Raw genomic sequence first — 22,551 nt, forward strand, 5'->3', positions numbered from 1 at the left:
GCTGTTGTTACTTATATTGATTAGGGGTTTTCTATCTCAATTTTGGGATTAACTGATTACTTGGCAAAAAAAATCTGTGCAGCATAGCAATTCTGACATACTAGAAAACTTTATGGAATTGGAGCCTAACTGTAAGAAAGTCAAGGTTTGAATGTGGACAGGTGTGGGTTTAGAGGCAGGCAAATGAATGTTGTTTTCTAGGTTTTGAAATGCTTTGAAGGAATTCTACTTGCACAGTGAATGTATATGCCATATTTTAGGTCATTACTGTTGCTCTATTTGGGCTTCACTGATCATTGAATGAGTAGAAAGGTAACTGCCTTGTTGGGACCTCTCAAACTTTTGGCACCTTTATGTTGAATGCTTCTTGGTCAATGAGTACCTGGTATTATATGGTTTATTTCCAGTATGCTTTTGTTTACCTCGTTGATCTGCAGAATCTGCTTGTGTGTGCTTATTCTTCTTGACACTCTTCTGTTTACCAAATTATCAGGTGCCTGGGTGTGTAAATGAGGGGTTTGGGTCATGCATCTGAAGTGAGAGGTTCCCAAAATATTTTGAATGTTTTGCGATAGCTTTTTTAGAAGACAGCTCTAAAGAATTTATTCTGGGATCTGTGCTGGCATTGCCAAAAGTGGGTTTTCATCCTCAAGACCAACCAAGGATTCCTGTATTGAGCCCTTTTAAGACTTTTCCCAAAAGGTCTGCTAGAAGGTACCACTTCTAATTTTCACTCACTCAGCATGGTTACTGGAGATGTTATGTTTGCATCTTCAGAGTTATCTGTGCATGCCCTTTAAAGGCCCAGGAAGATTATCTCTGTTCCTGTATGTGGATGAGTGACAAGAGTCCAGTCAATAAAACAAGCCTGTTTGTTTCTTTGACATGTTCATTATGAGAATGAACATCTGAAATTTCTCACTTCATTTGTTCTGTTGACTGCATTGGGGTTATGATGAGCTTTGTATTGGTGAGCTTTTGACCTGAAGAGTCTTCCAGATGGAGAAATGTCTTATCACCAGAAGGGGTGAGGGTCAGGTGGTGGCATATACTTTTGTGTGAAACTAAGCTTTTAAGCTTTCAAATCCTTCTTTCAAGTTGTAGTCTCAGAGAAGAGATAGCTTCTTAATCTGCAGATGACATTTCTTTTGATGAGGTGACTCACAGAGTTAGGATCCATCATGTTTTTTAAGCAAATGCCTATAGATAGATCATTACAGTTGCCTTTCAAACAGCATCTAGCTGAGACCACTGATCTCATCAAAGCATCTGCTTACCTTCCTGAACTCTGCAACAGAAGTATGTAAATGTCACCTACCTGGAAACTTTTCCTCTTAACTCTGTATTCTTTTATGGCTGAGGTTGTCCTTCTTAGAATGATTAAAATTTTGCTTTCTTTGTAATTTTCACATTCTTCAAGCTGTCCCTGAGCTTATTTATGCTTGCTAGTTCATGTTTAGAATGGTTTTTCTTCATGCAGAGACTGTTCAGGTAAGGTTTTGCTACCAGATGACACTCTTAAAGCTCGTTAATTCAATGACACTGTTGAGAAATATTCTCACATATGTATGTCAAGTGGCCTTTTAATGTGGGTAATGATAGTTCTATGGCTCTTTTTGGTAGATTTGCCTGGATAACTCTCAGGCACGTGGTAGTATTATTTGGGAGGCTCTTGCTTGGAGTCACCTGAGGTAAGCTTGCTTACAGAATGCCACACTTGAGGATCAGAACATAAGAATTCGGCAAGCTAGGTTGCCCGTATGTTTCCCTTGTCTGCATCCCCTCTAGTCCTTTCTGAAACATTGCTCTTCTAGGAACCTGTGGTAGAGAGGGAAATAGCTGCGTTGTGCCATGTTACCTCTATGTACCTCATGAGCATGAGTGTAAAGCATAAGTATTCTTTTTATGGGTGCTCATGATGAGAAAAATTATGCAGTCTTAAATCTGGATGTCTGTGTGGACTGTGCATCTCAAAACTGGGTTACTCATAAGCAGTTTCACTGTGTAGGTGTATACATATGAACTCCGTATGAAAAAGGCAATGCAACAGGTGGTTGAATTTATCAGATTTATAAATTGAAAGTAATGAAACAGTATCTGAATAGCTAAATAGCAATGTGCTTTCTGAGCTATAGCTGAACACTGGCTCTGCTTGCTTAGTACAGCTGCCTCTGTTTTTTAAATCTTGGCTCATGACTTGCAGGTACCAGTGTAACTGATTTTTGTGTTATTCAGCTTTTCCAAAAGCAAAGCATTAGCAGATATCCATACCTAGGGGTCTTGAAAGACTTAATATTTTTGTGCTGGCTTTCTGCACTGTGATCTAGTTTGAATACAATGCAGCTTCAGAAGAGTCACTGCTCTCTGTATAGAGAAAGATACCTAAGTGTTTGGGACAGAAGCTGATTGTGTGTTTCTCTGCCTTTTTTTCTCTTGCTTCTCTGCAGAAAGTAATTTGTATTTGCTAGCTCTGGGGTATTGGTTTTTGCAACTGTTACAATAAGAACAAAGAAATGTAGATTTGACTGCATGCATTCTGCTTTCTTAGCTGTGCTACAACCATCTCGCCTAATATTTCTCATCCTTACAAGCTGTTACTTCAGCTTGCACCAAACTGGCATTTATGACCAATGATCTTAAGCAAAGTCTGGAAACCTGTAAGAGAAAATAAACCTGTTTCCCATTACATGGCCTTAAAATTCTTGGAACTGTCAGTTACCCAATGTCCTCTGAAGGTTCCTTTGTTTTACTGATTTTTTTTTTTTTTTTTTTTTTTTAAACGTACTGCTTTATATGATCTAGCACTTGGTACTGTGTTTTATGGAACGTTACCCAATGACATTGTAGTTCGTTTATCTCTTCAAGACATTCATGTATGTTAATGAAGCACTATTAAATTCAGTTGTGGCTGATGTTAATCTTCTACAATCTGTGTATGTTAAAAGTTAGACTTGAGTCAGTGAAGTTTTAGGCCTTCTCGTACTCACTTCATACCAACCCCACATATCCCAGACAGTGATTTATTGCTAACTGCAGTCAGAGATCATAGCAGTTTATGACTTGGGTATTTTATTAACTTCCATGTTGCTATAATGTTGGTAGTCTTTTGTAGTGGTTTTCTTAGGGTGAGGGATGTGTGTGTAGTGCAAATGACTGACACATTTTGCTCAAAATCAAGAGGATCTGATCGTGTGTGAACTGTTCCTGTGTATCATTGAATTGTTTTTAAGGGATATCTCTTATCTCATGGAAAAAAAAGTCTAAAACAAACCATAAAGTATTAGAGCAACTTATGGCATGATAAAGCTAGGAAAGTAGGTGTTGGGTGGTATTAATGACAAGAGCTCTCAGCAATTAATATATTCCTGATAAAATTTAGATTGCCTTATATGGAGAACCTTTGTCAGTATTCTTTGATCTTTTGGCTCGCCTAAGATCAAAGGACATGCCTAGTTCAAGTAGCGTAACTGCTGCAGAAGCACTGTGGTTTTAATTGCAGTCACCTGTACTTTTTTTTCAATTTGGACTTTCTATGTCCAGAGTAATGGTTATGGAAAACTGCTTGTTTTTAGCTTCCAGTAGTGAAGTCATCTCCCTAGCCAGGGGTTCTGAGAGAAAACTAGATTCTGCAAATGACAGTGTTCTCTGTTGCTTCCATTGCTTCCTGCTTTAACACAGAGAACGTGTGGCTAGCATTTTGCCATGATCATTGATGCTGATCTTTAACATCCAGGTATTTTTGAAGATAATGTGGTTTTTGTTTTATTCTGGTTTTGTTTGGTGTTTTTTTTTTGGGGGGTGGGTGGGGGGGGGTGGCTGTGTTCCTGAGGTACAGCTTGATCATGTAATTCATGGTTTAAGAGCCATTTTGCCTATTTGCCCCCACTTGCATATGTGGCATCTTTGTATACAAAAGAAGAAGCAGAAAGTGTAATGTCATTTTAGTTGTTTGTAGCTGGTATTAGTAGCAACAGTGTTTTTCTTTGGTTTAGGGCTGAATGTAGAGTTGTGTGTTAGCAGAGCAGGAAGACATGATAAAATATTGGGTGCTTGGCTGTTTCAGTAGTATTTGAAGACCATCTTGCAGAAATCTGAAATTAGGGAACCGGATTTACAGATGCATTTTGTCTTTGAGAGCCATATTTAAATCAGATACTTCTGAGAGGTGGAGACCCTAATGCACAAGCACATGAAACAACAAATCATAAGTTTGCTTGCCTTAAAAGGTACAGTTTGACTAAATGGTTACTGGGCACTTATATAAGAGACTGCATAGTGATAACTGAAAATCCTGGGTTTGACATAAATGAAAATAGTATGCTGAGCAGGTCACTGACAGAAGTTGCAGACAGATACTTTCGGTTTTGTTTTTTTTTTCTTCTGTCATAGTTCTTCGCATTCTTTTCTGAGTGTATCTTCAATTTTTAGATTTTTTTTTTTTAAGCAACTTTTTTAATTACTACTTGATTTGGGAATGGTAAGGGAAAGCTGTAGAACTTGTAAAAATAGGGCAAGCCTTTTGTATGCCAACTTTCAAAGTGCAGTGATTCTTAATTCCCAGGCTGTGGTTTTGCTGAGTTTAAAAATTAATTTGAAAATAGCTTTTCTCTTAAATGTTGTATGTTCTGTTCTTTTTTTGATGTGCTTTCTTCTTAGGTTTTTAGCAGAATACCATGATGATTTCTTCCCAGAATCTGCTTATGTAGCTGCATGTGAAGCCTACTACAGTACAAAAAATCCTCGGGCAATCTACTGAAACTATTAATAAAGATTAAATCCTACCTAACGTAGCCCATGACAATGCTATTTTGCCACGTGGCTACAAGCTGAAGATGAAAAAGGAACTAAAACAACTTCTGGAGTTGAAGAAATAGTAATGGTTGGATTACTTAGGAATGGGGAACTTCTTTTCAGAGATGTGTATAAACTGTATTGAGTTGCTTAGAGGATTGAATATTAACTCTGACTCCAGATGAATGAAGAAGCCTTGTCCTGACTTCTAGTGCATGGGACTGCATAAGACTATTAAATAGCGAAGGAGGCAAAAGCAGATGCATTAGCAAGAGGACATTTTCATGAAGATGGATCATCATGCTGTGTTTTGGTTTAGCTCAACCACTCCAGCCTAAGAAACAAGACTTGACTACACAGCTACACAAGAGAATGAGTAACTGATACCTTACGGACCTTTTACCCTCGCAGATTGCACTTCATTTTGTGGAACTGTCATAACAAAAAAGATTGCTTAATATAAAGGTGTTCTCGCTGTTTGTCTAGCATGGTATCTGCCTCAAGAATAACTTTGTTGCTTGAATGAAAGATGTGTTGCTTGCTTTGCATTTTGCAAAGGTGTATATAGTTCTTTTCATGGTAAGGCTGCCAGAGTTCCAAGGAGAGCACAAATTGCCAGTGATTCAATATTTACTTGGCAATAAGTGGTTTCCAGAGCCATTATGACTGAACTGATTTTCTACAGGTAACCAGAGAAGTCAATAAAGTGATGGTAGTTTAACTGGCAAACACTTATTTTCTTAATAAAGTTCACAGTAGCTGCTATGTAAATGTGTGATTTTACCTGCTTATAATGCCTTGTTTGTGCTTGATTAGTATTTTTGAGATTGTTAAGTGTGCATATAAAGGAGGTGGGAGCACTGGCAACATAGGGAGAGAAACCCTTTCTGTATCACTGGGTTTTCTTCTGTAGACTTGAAGAATGTCTCTTAAGACAGTTTAAAACACTTTAGCTCTGGAAATAGGGATTCAGTACAATCTGAATTCCTAGAAATCTGAAAACATATTCAGTAGAAATTTATTGAAATATAATTCTTTTCTTGATGCTCATCCAAACCTTGAGGTAGAACTGTGGCCTTCTGCTATTTCAAGACACAGCTTTTAAAAGCTCTGGGAGAAAACAGGACTCAAGGCTGATAGACTACAGCATTAATCACTGTAATCCATCCTACTTCTGAAAACTGCTGTTAGAGTACTTACCTGCAATGCAAAACTCAACACATTCCTCCTAGATTTGCGGAAAATAGTTAGGAATCATCATTCAAATGTAAATGACAAGCTTAAACTACAAGGCCAAAGAAAATCTGTTTCATTGTCACTTGCTTTTCAGAGTTGTGCTGATGTGTCAAAGCTTTTGAATTGAGAAGCTAAGGATTACCCTGGTTTTGACCACTTAGGTTCTTCTTTGTACAAAACCTTCTATTAAGACTCTGTGAATGGTTGTTAAATGTTTGGTATGGGGGTGATTTGGTGGTCATTTTTTCTGAAGGTACTGCTCTTCTTTAATGCATTCTGTTGTACCAAAAGAACTTCAGTCTTTCTCAAATTACAGAAGTGTTGACTCTATCAGAATCCAAGTACCTCACAAATCCATTTTGCCAACATGTTTCATTCTAATTTTAGACCCTGTTTTTCTAAAAAGACAATTCCACAGAATACAAGTATCTAATGACAATCTCGGAATACTGGCTGAAACTCTGTCCTTAATCCTGGTGATTGCAGGAATGTTAACATGTGTATAATATGGCAAATATATTTTGTTCTACTGTTGGTACCTGTGAGTATAAGGCAAGTTATGAACAGAATGTAAACCTTATTGTGTGACTGTGTTCAACTGCTACGATAACAATTTCTGCATGCAGGGGTTATTAATACTGGTGCTATTGCCTTGTTGATACATTGTGATTATTCTCAAAAGATGGGAGTTCTGAAGGTCCAGTTAGTATAGTCTTTATTGTGAACAGCTTTTTGGTAAAATTCTCTTGATATAATATTCCAAACTGTCTTGTTCTCATAATAACCAAAAACCTCTCACTAGTAGTACCCTTGTGTGCTTCTTGACACTTAATTGTGATGACTTCCCCAGACTAGCTCTCTGAATTTAAATCTCCCTTCCCTACTGTCACTTTTCTTTTACTGTTTTCCTATTTTTATACCTGACTTTTTGGTTTTTGTCGGTTGTTTTTTGTGTGTGTGTGTGGTTTTTTTGGTGGGGTTGGGGGGGGTATTGTGGTTTAGGGTTTTTTTTGTTTGCTTTTTGAGGGTTTGTGTGTGTGTGGTTTTTTGTGGTTTTTTTTTTTGTGTGTGTGTGTGGGGGGGTGTTTTGTTTTTTGGTTAAGATGAAGCAGTGCAAGAGACTTGCAAAAACTTGAACCAAATAGCATAAGAGGGTAGTTCTTACTGGTCTTAAAATACAGAGAGACTTACTAGTGTGGCCCCCAAAATTCATTTTCAGTGGAATGTTAAGAGGCCTGTGTGGGAGAGGAGGCTTAATAGTACAGTTACACTTCTGGAGTGAACCTGTAATTCTTTGCATGTCCATGACTGATCACATTTATGATGGGATTCATATCAGAACTGATGAAAGAGGTTTTGTGCTTTACTATTTGTTATTTGTTGGTCGCTCTTTGCACAGTGACTTGTAGCAATATTTTCTAACCTGATTCAGTCAGAATAGCTTAAGTTAGCTGAAGAAATGTGGAAAAACTGATTGAAGCAGGCAAAGGAGCCTTCATACGAGCAAGTCCGCAAGTGGAGTTCAGAGACAGTCTGCTGCAGAGGAGGAGCTAAGCTGAGAAAGCAGATTAACGGGCAGTGATAGCGTACACCGGCATAGCTGTTCACATAAGTGGTATCTGTTCTGGTTCCAGGTTAAGAGGGTTTTGTTTAAGTCTGTACAGAAATTAAGGCTAGGTTGGATGGAGCTTTGAGCAACCTGGTCTAGTGGAAGATGTCTCTGCCTATGTCAGGGTATTGGAACTAGATCTTTGAGGTCCTGTCCAATCCAAACCAGTCTGTGATTCTGTGATGAGTCTGAGTTTACACCAGTGTAATTGTAGCGCATACTTGAACTGGTAAATCTGCTGCACTTGCCTTCAAGAGCAGGCTGCTTCAACATTAGGTGTGGTGTAGGGTTTTCCATATGACTGTTCTTGGAAGAAGGCAGGAGAGAACAATTGCACCACCGCATTAAATGCAGGTATTCAGCTGATGTGGCACATAAAGTGTGCTGCCACATAAGTCCTTGTGGTGCTCAATTGGCACTGATGCTACTCATTGCGGTAGCTGCACTGACTTTGCCAGTCTGACAGTACGTGACCAACTGGACACTGTGCCACAGAAGTAGGACTGTCTACATGTAGAGTGCTTTACATGGATTGTAAAGATTACCAAAGAAGGATATAGTTAACATAACTTTAATATTAATGTTTTGTTCTCAATTCTAGGTTTTACTTTGTGCTACTTCAAAAAAAAAAACAAAACCCAGCACTGTTCTTTCATGTGATGTGTTGCCTTTCATTTTGCTACTGTGTTGCTGTGTTTTTCAAGCTCCTGCTGCAAACCTCAGGCTTTCCTGTGGTGTCCCCTCCACTGAAGTGACTGAGGCAGATGTGACCAAGTGCTAATTCAAAGTATGTTCCATGTCTCATTCAGAAATCAGATTTATGCAGATGTGAGGGTTTCACTTGGCATTTGGTGTAGGCTAACAGCAAATGTGTGGTCGAAACTGTTTAGTGGGAACTTGTCAGACAGTAGCACAGGGGGACCTTGCCCTGGGTTCTACTGAGAGGTGTATTTGCAGTCAAACAGGAAATAAAAACCTGATTGGAAATAAAAAGCTGTTACTGTTTTTCATATTTGCATCATAAAAAGTGTTATCAAGACATCTGGAAAATACACTGGGGAGATTGTTACTGGAGTTAAAATATATATGTATATATTGAATCCTTTGTTTCTTGGAACTTACACATTTTCTCCTCTGGAGTTCGAAGCATTTGTCCCAGAAGTATGTATATGGGGGTGGAAATCAGTTTTTCAGGGCATGGGGTAAGGAAGCAACGTGTCTTATCCTCACCTAAGTCTCCCATCAAGCCTTCATCATGATGGTTAGCTGTACAAAAGCACAGTGCTGACAGCTTCTGGACAGACAGCCACATCGGAACTTCTGGCCTGGTGTGTGTTTGATCACTTTTAACTTTGATCTACTAACAGAGCTACAAAACAAGTTTGTGCTTCAGAGCATACAAGGAGAAAATGCCAAATAGCCCAGCGCAAGCATGCTTTGGCCAAATGCATTATGTGATATATTTTCTTGTCCCATGTGCTATAGAATTTGCTTTGTTATATGAGTTGATCATGTTTAGTTGCATTAACAAGTCAAGTTGCCTATCTATTTATACATTTCAGTGTAATGAGGTTCCCTGGAGCAACGGTTCTAGATGGTACGTTACTTTTGTAATGTGTTTGACCATAATCAGTACAACCTTGATGCGTTTACACTGTTTTTTCACTTGCTTATGAAACAATGAATTTGGAGAGATTTTCAGTCTTTTTGTGTAGCTGGGTAATTTTTCTCTATGAAATCAGTGAATACAGGTACTACTCTGCATTCAGAGGTACCAATGCAGTGCTTCTGCCTCCATTTTTTTGGTGGTGTTTACTTCAACGACACACTTCCCACCCTCCCCCCAACTCCCAAACTGAAGTTTAGAATATATATTGCCTCAGGAAAATGCTATCAGCAATGACTGAGTGGCAGATGTAGATGCTTACTAAGATCTAACTCAATGCGTCCTCCTTATTGCATGCATTATGTATTTTCCCCTTCTAATTCATACAGCAGATGACTTTTTTGCATTGAGGCTAAGGAGTATAGCAAGCTGAATAAAATCAGTGAAATATAAACACATGCTCAAAGATGCAAAGGAGAAATCTGTTCAAAAAATAAAAGGGGCAAAAAAAGCTCTTGTTCCTCCTGTTTATCAGCTTGGAATAGTCGCTCACATCATGTGAAGTGGATAACATCATTGTAAAGAGAATGGAGAAATCTGAGATGCAAATTGATATGTCCCAGTACTAACACAGACCTTTAAAGTGTTTGCTAAGTGATGGAGTAATTTCTTTGCCATTTTGTTTCTTGAACTGGCAGAAGGTTTTGATTGAGGATGAGTTTTTCTCTTACCAGTATATTTGATCTATTTCTGACAAAACCAACCCAGGTATTAAAGCATTGAGTCATACAGTACATCCATGGGGATATTTCAGTGCAATGCCAGACAACAGTGTATTTATCTAGAAAGAAACTGATTTGGAGATATCTCCAGGAACTCGGCAACAAAGTTTAAGTTGACAAGCAGATATTTATTGTGGCATTGGGCGACGGGGGATAGCTGCTCCTAGCTTGTCTCATCCGAGCATTAACCAGGCTGTGATTATATTGTCCTTAAACATACATATTCATTGAGTTACTTATGCATTACATCATATTTCTAGACTTCTTCCCGCATGCAAACTAAAATGTTGTAATGGGCTTTGGGACCCCTGGTGGTTATATCTTCATCATCTTCCTCTTCATCACTTTGTTTTAGGATCATTGTCATATCAGTAACCACGGGCAGGTTCTGGCCAGTTCTTGGGCAATGCTTATCTTACCCATTTCCTTATCTCTGTAGTTGCTAACAAAGCCTAATGTCCTTGAAGTTACTTATTTACAACCCCATTCTTCAAAATGTAGAGATAAATGTGTTTAGTTCTGGCAAAATGAACATCAAACATTTCTATCATAGCAGGAGTGTACTGGTTGTGCCTCTAATATCTGTGGTTGTTGAATAGATGTTCAGTTTATTAATTTTTTTCTAGTCTTTAATTATAACCTATTACTAATTATCAATCTGATAATTAAGTTAATAATCTTTATAAGTCCTTGAAACAAAGATATCGCCCAAGTTCTTTCTTGCTTTACTCCCTTTCTTCTTTCCTTGCTTATATTTTCCTAGTAGTCTAGAAAATTACAGAAATGTGCTTGTGAGATCTGTGGAGACAAGGAGAAGAGTGGTTCTGACTCAGGCTAATTAAGTTGCACATAGTTTTCGTAGGTGTTCAGATGTTTCCAATTCATTTTGAGGTATAATCATCAAATACATGTTAGATATAATTAGGATTTTATTTGTAGGCTCGAAAGTAAAGCCCAAGTGAAAGTCAGGTGAATTGAATGGTGTAGATGTCTAGTCAAATTATTGGATAATTTAAATAGGCCTGAAATTAGTTCTATGTATGTCAATGCTTTCCCCTTTAATTGTGGCTCTCCAATTTCTCTTGGTTACCTGATGCCAAGTATTTTAAATGAGGGACTTTAGAGAAAGTGTAAGATTGATTAAATGTCAACATGAGTAATCAAAACATCAGATTTTGCCATCAATTTTGCTTTAAACATGGAATGCTACCATCCCCTGCTATGAGCAAAGAGACATTCTACCCTTCTTGCAGAAGCTTCTTGGAAATGCAGAACACAACAAACCTGCTGCCACATGCCTGACCTGCAGAGGTGTTGGTCTCAGTGGAAGGTCAGAGGTAACCTGCAGCTCTTCCCAAAGTGCCTTCAGCCCAAACAGAAGGTGCTCGTGGTGTTCCACTGGTGGGCTGGGGGAATTGGTAAGCACACCATGAGGGACTTCTCAGAAAGAATAACTCTGCAATAGTTGCCTCTTACACTTGTGTTTTAATGCTGGCAGTACAGTGAATGCTTTCATAGTTGATATTTAATAAGAGTTTTCATAGCTTACAACCTTCTGTTTTGTAGGCTGCTGAGTTAAGAAATGGAAAGTAGTTCTGTTGAGGTTTCACATACATGACTAAGAGGTAGATTTAACTAATTGTTTTTAATCAGATTAATGAGGAATTTATTTTCTGTTACTGCAAGTGACTGCAGCAGTGATATAACTTGGCACCAGAGATTTGTGCATTAGAAAAAAAATAGATCATTTATTAGAAACAGTGTGAGTAGTAACTAATTGGACATTTTAGAAGGATTTTGCTTACTGGCAGATGGATGATGTGACACATGTAATGTATATGCAGTATTGCCAACTGTAGACATTAGAAATCATGAGTCAGACCCTTAAAAGTCTTGAGAGTGATTAAGAAAATGTGAAGATTAACTCCTGTTCTTTGGGTCCCTAGGGTAACATGAGTCAAGCTTGTGACAATGCTTGCTTGAGACTTCAGAAAGGAAAGCTGAGTTTTTCTGGCTAATCACATCTTGTGGAGTTGGAGCTTTAGAAAAAAAAAGCACAAAACCTTGCAAGATTGGCAATAGAATGATGATTTGGTAATGCTCTAATAAAGCAGGGTGCCATTAATCTGAAAATAATCAGAGACTGTATTTATTTGTGAACATCTGTGCAAACATAATACAAGCCTCAGATAGCAAGGTTTTCTGGGTGGGGCAGTTGTATCTGCTAATCTACAAAACAGTTTGCCTTTGCCAAAGGCATAAATCTAAATTTGTAGGTCACATTTTTTTACTTGTTTGGAATGTCTATTAATAAAGTGAGGGAGATAAATTGTTTACCATAGTAACAGAATTGCCCTGTGCACCATGAAGAAGTTGATGAAATCGTGCATTGGAAGAAAACAGGAAGCAAGATGAGAACTCCACTGTTTCTACACTGTGTCTGTAAGACTAATATGTTGTTTATGTTGTTCGACCCACTTGTTGAATTATTTGTCTCTCTGGTTGTGATGAGAGAGACAAGAAGTTGTTGCTGTTGCCTTAGGCCCAGCTCTGTCAAAGACAGTAGGCATCTGAAGAAAAATCTAGGCTGAGGTCTGTGTAAGCCAAAGGAAACAATCCAGAAATCCTTTCTCTCTCCAAATCTAGCATGGCAATCCGTATGGCTGTAGTTGCCTAAGCTTCTCCAGGAAAGTTATTTAAAAAGCTCAACTGAGCTTTTAGCACCTGTGCCAGGTTTGCAAGGCCATCTGGGATGTAGAGGTTGAACACCAGTCTTTGCACTTGCATCTGCTAGAGGGTGCATGCCTCTTGCCAATGGCAGTGCAAGTCACGTTACAGTGAGAATACCTACTGCGCCATGAGGAGGAGCAGACTGGAAAGGCAATGATGAGTCCCTTTGATCCACTTCATAATCAACCTTTAAATCAGTGTGAGATGTGGGTTTGGTAACTAGTGGAGCTGAGAAGTTTTGCTATGCGCTCTGCAGACCTTGCTGCATGAGGCCACCTTTTACACTGCTTGTAACACTGTCTCAGTTATGCAGACAGGGCAGTGAGAGTCACAGACCTGGAAGTATCTTCTTCCTCATGGAGCTGGAGAGTAATATACAGCTCTTAGATTCCCTTTTATGCACACCTTGAGAACAGCCTCGCCACCAGTCTGCTATGAGATACCAAAGTAAGTAATCTGGGGAATACTGGGGTCCAGGTTGTGAGCTTTCTGAGTGGGTCAAAGTCCTACTATAGTTCTGAACTTTTGGGTGGTTCTGGTAAAGAACAACCAACCAAACAAACCCCCCACCCCCCCCCAAAACAACCAAACCCCCCAAAAGCCAACAAAACCCAAACAAAACAACTCCCAGCACCCTCCCCCACCCCTTCTTGTTTTTTCTGTTGCTGTGCAAGCGTGTAGGGTAGCATTCAGCCCCAAAAATCTATGACAGCAGCCAAGATATCTATGTCTGAAGTTCTTTTATAGTACTTGGACGGAAGTACTTCCAGGGTGTAACTGATCTCACCCTGAAGCAGGTGTATAACACCATTTGGGCTGCAACAACACCTTGGCTTCTTAAAGAAAGAAGAGCTTGACACAGATGCATGTGCATACATTTAGGTGAGATGACCTGTCCCTTGTAGTTGAAAAATCACGGCAGTCAGGTGAAGTTCCTGATGACTGGAAAAAAGGAAATATAACCCCCATTTTCAAGAAGGGGAAAATGGATGACCCGGGGAATTACAGACCAGTCAGTCTCACCTCTGTGCCTGACAAAATCTTGGAGCAGATTCTCCTGGAAGGCATGCTAAGGCACATGAAAAACAACAAGGTGCTTGGTGACAGCCAGCATGGCTTCACTAAGGGGAAATCCTGCCTGACCAATTTGGTGGCCTTCTATGATGGGGCTGTGCAACGGATGGAGAGGGGCAAAGCGGTTGACATCATCTGCCTGGACTTGTGCAAACCGCTCAACATCCCCACATGAAATCCTTGTCTCTAAATTGGAGAGACATCAATTTGATGGATGGACCACTCAGTGGATAAAGAACTGGCTGGATGGCCGCATGCAAAGGGTTGTGGTCAATGGCTCAATGTCCAGCTGGAGACCAGTAACGAGTGGTGTCCCTCAGGGATCGGTGTTGGGACCGGTCTTGTTCAACATCTTTGTTGGTGACATGGACAGTGGGATTGAGTACCCCCGATGACACCAAGCTGTGTGGTTTGGTTGATATGCTGGAGGGAAGGAATGCCATCCAGAGGGACTTTGACACGCTTGTGAGGCGAGCTGATGCCAACCTTATGAAGTTTAACCACAACAAGTGCAAGGTCCTACACCTGGGTAGGAGCAATCCCAGGCACAGCAAGAGGTTGGGCGGAGAAGAGATTCAGAGCAGCCCTGCGGAGAAGGACTTGGGGGTGCTGGTCAATGAGAAACTTAATATGAGCCAACTTCAGTGTGCACTAGCAGCCCAGAAAGCCAACCGTATCCTGGGCTGCATCAAAAAGAGTGTGACCAGCAGGTCGAAGGAGGCGATCCTGCCCCTCTACTCTGCTCTCTGCTCTTGTGAGACCTCACTTGGGAGTATTGTGTGCAGTTCTGGTGTCCTCAACATAAAAAGGACATGGAACTGTTGGAACAAGTCCAGAGGAGGGCCACGAGGATGACCAGGGAACTGGAGCACCTCCCGTATGAAGACAGGCTGAGGAAGTTGGGGCTGTTCAGCCTGGAGAAGAGAAGGCTGCATGGAGACCTCATAGCAGCCTTCCAGTATCTGAAGGGGGCCTATAGGGATGCTGGGAGAGGGACTCTTCATTAGGGACTGTAGTGATAGGACAAGGGGTAATGGGTTAAAACTTAAGCAGGGGAAGTTTAGATTGGATATAAGGAAGAAATTCTTTACTGTGAGGGTGGTGAGGCACTGGAATGGGTTGCCCAGGGAAGTTGTGAATGCTCCATCCCTGGCGGTGTTCAAGGCCAGGTTGGAAAGAGCCTTGGGTGATATGGTTTAGTGTGGTGTCCCTGCCCATGGCAGGGGGTTTGGAACTTGATGATCTTAAGGTCCTTTCCAACCCTAACGATTCTATGATTCTATGATTCCTCCCTGTGCTATCTGTATAAATTCAAACTGATTTTTGCCCATTCTAGAACTTTTACTTAATAGTTTTGCTCTCCTTCATTTTAAGTTTTAAATCATTCTTGCCCCAAGCCCAGCAGAGATTAGCTGTTGTTCTACCTACTTATAGTACAAGAGCATTCAGAAACCCATGATACAAGAGGAAAGATACAAGCTTGGAAAAAAAAAATGCGCAGAACATATGAAAAGTAACTGTTAACTGTGGAGCGAGTGAGCTGGCAATTAACTGGCTAGTATGTACTCAATGTGCAGCTGAAATTAGGCAAACCAAAAGCGTGGAGTAGCTAGGATCAGCACTATGGTTTTGCCCGTCTGTCCCGCAACATTTAGACCATGGTTGCAGGTGTCATGCCGAAAAGTGCATCCAGTCAGTGAAACCTGTGCTTTCTCAGATCCTGGAGCAGATATCCTAAGCAGCACACCCTACAGCTGTTCTTGCTAAAGTACTGACAAAGCTAGTGCTGCTTATGGAGAAGTAAACACTGGCTCAAGCATCCTTCTGACTGCAGGACTGTGTTCTTTTCCAGAAGTCACAGATTTTAAATGCTCACATCAGTCATTGCTGTACTGCTCAGTATGCAAAACCAGTAGAGGTCGCAATCTGGGTTTGGTTTTGCCATTCTCCTCACCTAGCCTGTTGCATCAGTGACAAAGCAGCTGTGCTTTTGTACTTCATGGGTTGAAGCCATGTACGGGTGTTTAAGTAATTAGTGACACCTATTGGTTGATGCCCTTGCGTGTCTCTGCCTCGCTTCGAGGGGAGTGCCTGCTGGTTGTTGGCTAGAAGAGGTTTATTGTAAGGCCATGTTTGGATCTGGGGAAATAGCTGGTGTGTGAGGCGAGAGTGTGTTCTATGCGGTGCTACAAAAGGGTTTAAGGAAACCCTTAATGTAGATTTAAGAGGCTGAATGCAGAACAGAGTATCATGTGGCTTTGCTTAGGATTAGCAGCAGGCTGGTTTTCAGGCCTCTCGCGAAGCTTTGATGAAGATGGCTGTGAAGGAACATCATGAAAGGTGTTATTTCTGAATATACATTTTTCTAAATATTTTACTTCTGTCCTTAAGTTTGAGGTTGCATGAATTCTAGTCTGACACTACATTTGTCATTTGCATGGACAGTTGGGCTGAAAAATATAGCACTGCATTTTGAAGAGCAGGGTTTAGATTTTCTCTGTAATGCTCTTTCCTCCCTCCCCCTCACCCCCACTGAAAAGTGTTGAAGCCATTTTAGCCTAAGGCTAGGTTAAAAAAAAATATGCAGCAACATTTATATTTGAGATCAGATGAAGCTATAGAGCATCTGAAGTGAACTTAGCTGTTAGTGTACTCAGTTACTCATTGAAATAGACTTGTGAGTAGTCATCAGAGCTAAATAAAAATCTCAAAACCCCAATTCTGTCTCCTGAAGTCCATCTGGGGCATCCATGTACTGAGAACAGATGAAAGGAAATGGTAAGGAATTTGGCTTCCTGTGTTGAAGAGGTTCTAGGGAGGCTTGCTCATCAGGAGTAGAGGACTCAGTGAGTGCCTTGGCAAACAAGTACTGAGGGTGGCATTGCAGGGATGACGATGGGAGTGAGAGTAACAGAGCTGAAAAGGCACAGAAATGCCGAGGAACTGCTCAGAAATGTGATGAACAAGTGGATTTTGTGGACATGTAACACATGCTCTCTAAAATGGGATGGGCCTAGGCCTCTCTGTCACTATGGATGAAATGATGTAACATCCATAAGGGCAAGAAGTTAATTTTCTGTGATAGTATAGTTGCAAATAGTTTAATATTCAGAAGACTATAGTCCTCCACCTGGGATTTAGACTCTGGAGAAGAGGATTAAAACTGAATCGCCATATGCTGCTCAATCTCTCTGTGTAATTTGGTAGCTGTTTCTCTAAATAATTAATTAGATAATGCTCCCTGTCAAGTAATCAGTTTGGGGTTCACTCAAGGGGAACTAACATGAAGTCCATCATAACAGAGAGGATTTTATTATGAAAACCATGATTAAAGACTAAAACTCTAAATGAGTACTTCTTAATTATGCTGTCCAAGAGCAGAGGGAGAAATATTTAATGTATGGAAAGATTACAGAAGGCTCCTGCAGATACCTCCGTTTCTCCCTTTTCCTTGATTTCACCTCAGAGCAAAATAGGAAGAAAATTCACATCTCCATCTTAGAAAAACGAATTTGACGAGTCTTGTGGAGCTATGAGTGGCAGACATGAAAGCACAAGAGGCAATTCAGTCAAAATATTACAAAAAAACTTTTCTTTCCCCTAGTTTGACAACACCATTTCCCTGAATGCTGGGTTGCATCAAGTATTTTTCCAGTCATCTTGTAACATATATTGTGTTTTAGCTGAAATGTGCTAGAGCAAAGTGAAGTAGGCACCCTTGTCTCTGATAAATAGCTTAAAAATTGTTAAGTACAGCTGCCTGTAAGGAGGGGAGATGTGCACCCTGCCCAGCCCTGAGTTCTGGGGTTAGCAGTGGTCATCAGCTAGTCCTAGTGAAGGAGTATCTGTAGTGTCATCTCATGGTGACACTGGACAAGTCACAAGATCATATGAACAGCAAGGAATGGTCCAATTGAGCTGGTTATCAAGCATTTTCTATGCTCTCTGCTTCGTGGTGGAAGGTGTGCTATTTTAAGAGAGGAAAAAGATGTATGTGACCAGTGTTAAACTTCTTTACGTGGTGTTTAATTATTGCTTAATGTTTGCCTAGAAACATTGAAGGAGATATTTTTTTATTCTAGAAGAACAAGAAGTTACCCTCATTATTGAACTCTTCTATCCAGACGGCTTTTATAAGGAAACATAAATACTGAACTAGTTCTCTTTCTAGTTTACCTGTCAGAAGGAGAGATAAGGAATAAGAACTTCAGGTCTTGCTCTGATAGCAAAAATCTGTATCTTCAAATATGCAAGAGTAAGCAACTGTCATTACAGTGAGTTAAAAGTAAAATTTTATTATGCTGTGGACAACTCTTATATATCCCAACTTCCATAGAGGATGTATAGAAGTATGCTATGTATAGAACTGATAGCACATGCTTAATAAAATCAAATACATTGTTTGTAGCTTATTTTTAAGAGCAATTAATAATTACTACAAATAGTTCAGGTAATAAGCATTTTCGTATGCTCTACTAAGTGCTCTGGCAAGCACCAGTAAACCCTTTGTTTAAAGGAGGAGCTCCAAGAAGAAAATACTGCCACAGGATGGAGGAGCTGACTGGCAGCAAAACTAAGCACTGACTGGGGGAAAGGTAATTCTGGAGATCATGACCACCACTCGTTGACCAACAACTGGAGAAGCTCCCAGACTTAAGGATTTAGGTTTTCTAAAAGGAAGAAATTCTTCCCTGTGAGGGTGGTGAGGCACTGGCACAGGTTGCCCAAGGAAACTATGGCTATCACATCCCTGGTAGTGTTCAAGGCCAGGTTGGATGGGGCTTTGGGCAACCTGGTCTAGTAGGAGGTGTCCCTGCCCATTGCAGGAGGTTGGACTAAGATGAGCTTTAAGGTCCTTTCCAGCCCTAACCATTCTATGACCCAAACAGAAGTAGCGATTGAGCATGTGGACCCACTAATATAAGAAGTGAGAGCTCCTTAACTAATAGGAAACTCAGTACCAAGTAATGAAAGACTTCTGTAACTTGTCACCGATGAAGGCTGATGTCTTTGTTTGCTAAAATGTATAAATAGTGTAAAGTTTTGACGGTTGGCATGCCAGGCATTTGTGGGTGACCACCTTGCTCCCTGTTTTGCTCAAACTAGAATAAAAGACTAGAAATACCTCAACTCAGTGTGTGAGTTGGCACTGTGCATGAGGAAATGAGCCTGCATATGGGACAACAGAACTGTGCAGTATCTATAGTGTCTTGAGAATAAGTGCAAAAGTAATCATAGTGTAAGCAGTCATATATAACTAGATGTGCTGCTGCAGGCCATATGGGTTGAAGGGAAGCCCAACAAACTTCATTCCTTCCTTCCTTTGATTCATTTGTACTTTCACTAGATAAAGAAAGAAACTTTCTGCAGAAATTTGAGGCATTCCACAAAAGGAATCCAATTTAAAAAAAAACACAGGGATAAATTGAGGTTTTAATACAAAACTGTCTGAAAAATCAGAAACCAACACAATTATGAATGGTCAAATAGCAAAGTGGAGTTTGCTGGGAATTAGTGTGGAGCCTAATATTCACTTCTCTGTAAATGACCTAAAATAATTACAGAGGAAAACTTACACATCAATCAAGTGCACAGATGGTATCAAGAGGCTGCAAAGAAAGCGGAGGCAACAGATAAACCACCAAATAAACTAGGCAGTTTAGAGGGAAAAAAAGGAGCATTCAAGGACAAGATGTAACTTTGATACATGTAAGGTTCTTTTGTGGACTAAGAGAATGTTAAAAATGCGAATGTGTTTGCAGAAACCCATGGTCACAGATTTCATCAGGAGGCACGGACATTCTTACATAACCATGCCTTATACTGTGTATGCAGGTCAAATAGTTTAAATTGTTTTTTAACAGCAGTCTTTGGCCTGGTGCACCCTGTGCCTGAGGGAGGGGTGTCCGTAACCATTTTCTTTCACCGCAGAGGTGCTTCAGGATTTTGTTTGCAGTCACTTTTGGAATGAAAGCAAAAGTTTTTGAATCTGTTATTCCCAGTTTTGTCAATGCCTGTGGTTTAAAAGTCCAAGGTTTGGCTGGCATTTTGTTTTGTTAGTGGTGGGAGACTCCCCTTTACCAAAACCTTTAACAAAATCAGTGCATGTGAAACTTGTTGACTTTGCATCTCCTGGTGATGTGGTAGGTTGGTACCTGTCTAAATATATCTTTATCCACCTGCATCTTTTGTTTGCTTCCATGTGCACAACCTAACCTCATTGGTTTGATTTGGCACGCCTAGGATTGGTTGGAAAAGCTGTTGTATTTAGCAGAGGGCTATGAAGCTGTATGAGTTTGTTATCCTTTGGTAAAGGACAAAGCAAATAACACTCTGTCAGATGAGCAGGGAGCCAAGATATAGATGATCAAACTTATTTCTGGCTAGTGAAGGACATCACTGCATGAAGAAGAGGAGCAGGTTTTTTTACAAGCAGCTTTTCTTTGGTTATCGAAGAAGGACAGATGTAACTTGGCTGCAGGGACAGAAAGAGGTGAGGCTTCAGCAAAATGCTGGAGTTTCTGTGAGCACTGAAAAAGTCCAAAAGAGTGATGGAAAAACTGAGGCAGTGATTCAGATGTTATTTTTTAATTTGCTTTTCTATAAATCTTTGTTTCCTGCACCAACTTAATAATGTGGATTTTATTTTTAGACATATTGTCAAGGTTTTGTGTGCTTCTATTTTCATGGATCCCTGAAAAATTAAACAGTAAACCAATGAATCTGGAAAGGCAGATGCATGTATTGGAAACTTGGAAAATATTTTGGTGGGAATACCAAGGAAACTCAGCTGCAAAATGAAGTTGCTCATGGTCTGTGATTATTGTCATCCTACCAAGACCTCACCATGAGGTAAGGGTGTGCACATCACTGCAAGATCATGTCTAAAGCTATGAGCAACCACTATCACTGCCATATGAAGTTGGATAGTTAATTAGGAAGGGTTTGTTTTTGTTTTAACTGACATGTAACCAAAACAGTATTGTTGGAAGAATAATATGCCTATGCATAACCACTGTTACCTGCAGGGCAGCAGGAGTGGCTGATTTAGGGGAATGCAAATCTGGTGGCTCAGTCTGGAGAACCTATGGCTGAAGTTCACCAATACAGTCATATTCATTACTGACCTAAGTTCATAAAGGATTGAGGTTCCCTAAACAGGAAAGAATAATTTGCATCTTAAACTCCCAATTTTGATTCTCACTCCCCACTCCCTAAGCTAATTCTTTAGATACACAGATTTTAGTACTTATATACACTGAGTATTTAATATTTTGTTTCTTTGCATGCTAACAACTGTTGGAGCAGCAATTAGAAACCAAGCCTCTGTACTTCCTATTGAGTTTCCCAGTCACTGGTTAAAGGATTAGGCAGCTTATCTCTAGTCCACTGAATCTTCAATTAGTTTTTGCTCCTGGAACAGGAGGGGAGAGGAACATCCTGACTGTAAAGCCGCAGCAGGGTTGTTGGCATAGCAAGTGAGGTCTATACAAAATGATTTGGTTAAAATGGAAGCCTTCTGCTTCCCTGTCACACAGGTAATGACTTTTCCCTATGCTACACAGGGCCCAATACAATGTGCAGCTGCAGTGCAGGAGAGGACCCCAGGCTAGAAATCCCAACCTGATGCTAATCATAGAATTGTTTAGGTTGGAAAAGAGCCTTAAGATCAAGTCAAACTAAACCTAACACTGCCAAGTCCACCACTAAACCGTGCCCCTGTATTCCATACTTGCACATCTTGTAAACGCCTGTAGAAATCGTGACTCCAGCACTTCCTGGTAGCCTGTTCCAATGCTTGACAACACTTTTGGAGAAAAAAATTTTCCTAACATCCAGTCTAAACCTTTCCTCATGCAGCTTGAACTGTGACTCGGGCAGGTGTGGTCATGCAAAGGGTGGGCTGTCAGATGGGTGCTTCTCTGCACCATCTCTTGGTGAACCTGGGTGCCCCCCTGATCCCAGCTCTGCCTGTTGCAAACTTGGTCTCTTGTGCACGGGCTGTTGCTCTGCCTCACTGTCTGACAGAGGTGGCACTCGGCACCCAGGCACTGAGAAGGCAGATTTTGCTGCTGCAATACCCGAGTCCCTTAACACATGTATCCCTTGGGCCTCTGACTTACAGTGCAGACAATGGTGTAGAAGGAATGTTAAAAATCAACAAATTATTCAGATAATACAGAAACGCAAACCTCTGTATACTTACATTTTAGTTTCTTCTTTTCCTCATAGCAATGGGACATCCATAGGGTGGGATGAAAAGTTCCCCTGTTCCAGAGATGCTACTTTTTCCAATGCAAATTCTTTTTCATTTTCCTCCTAAAACCACCATGCTTGATCTATGTCTACTGGGTGCTGCGTGGACCATGCGACATTGCATGCAGGATGCACGCCTGTGCGCACCTCTTCTGATGGCCTGGAAGGAACATCAGTTGCAGAAGAACAGAGAAGTGGGACTGGTAGGGTGGATGTGGCCCAAAAATCCTTCTCATCAACCAGCACCCCCCATTTTTGAGGAGGGGTTATGAATGCTGATCTTTTATATTTTTTCTGAAACTGGCTGCTCTAATGTTCCAGTTAATCGCAGTGTTTTAGCAGATTATAAACATAGACTTTGTGTATGTACTCAGTGAGGCTTGCTTATGCATAGCATGAGCTGCTGCATGATGAACTTCGTTTCTGCAAACCCCCATGAATGTTTTGTTGTACACTGTGAAATATAA

General features: G+C 40.4%; 1 protein-coding gene across 5 annotated transcripts in view; it reads left to right on the top strand.

Moving 5' to 3' along the window:
• Positions 1 to 22,551, top strand: part of MSL3 (MSL complex subunit 3) — a 48,687-nt gene that overhangs the window by 14,467 nt on the left and 11,669 nt on the right. For 4 of the 5 annotated variants that reach the window (XM_062603714.1, XM_062603712.1, XM_062603716.1 and 1 more), the window contains one exon: positions 4,657 to 5,562. The exons of the other annotated variant lie outside the window; for it this stretch is intronic. In XM_062603714.1, coding sequence (XP_062459698.1) covers positions 4,657 to 4,664 — 8 coding nt within the window. In that variant the 3' untranslated portion in view covers positions 4,665 to 5,562. Of the gene's footprint in view, positions 1 to 4,656; positions 5,563 to 22,551 lie in introns of those variants that run through there. 5 annotated transcript variants of the gene reach the window in all.

This window comes from Pezoporus occidentalis, unplaced genomic scaffold, assembly GCF_034315485.1.
Source record: "Pezoporus occidentalis ecotype Australia unplaced genomic scaffold, CSIRO_AGI_Poc_V1 ctg81, whole genome shotgun sequence".
Lineage (NCBI taxonomy): Eukaryota > Metazoa > Chordata > Aves > Psittaciformes > Psittacidae > Pezoporus > Pezoporus occidentalis.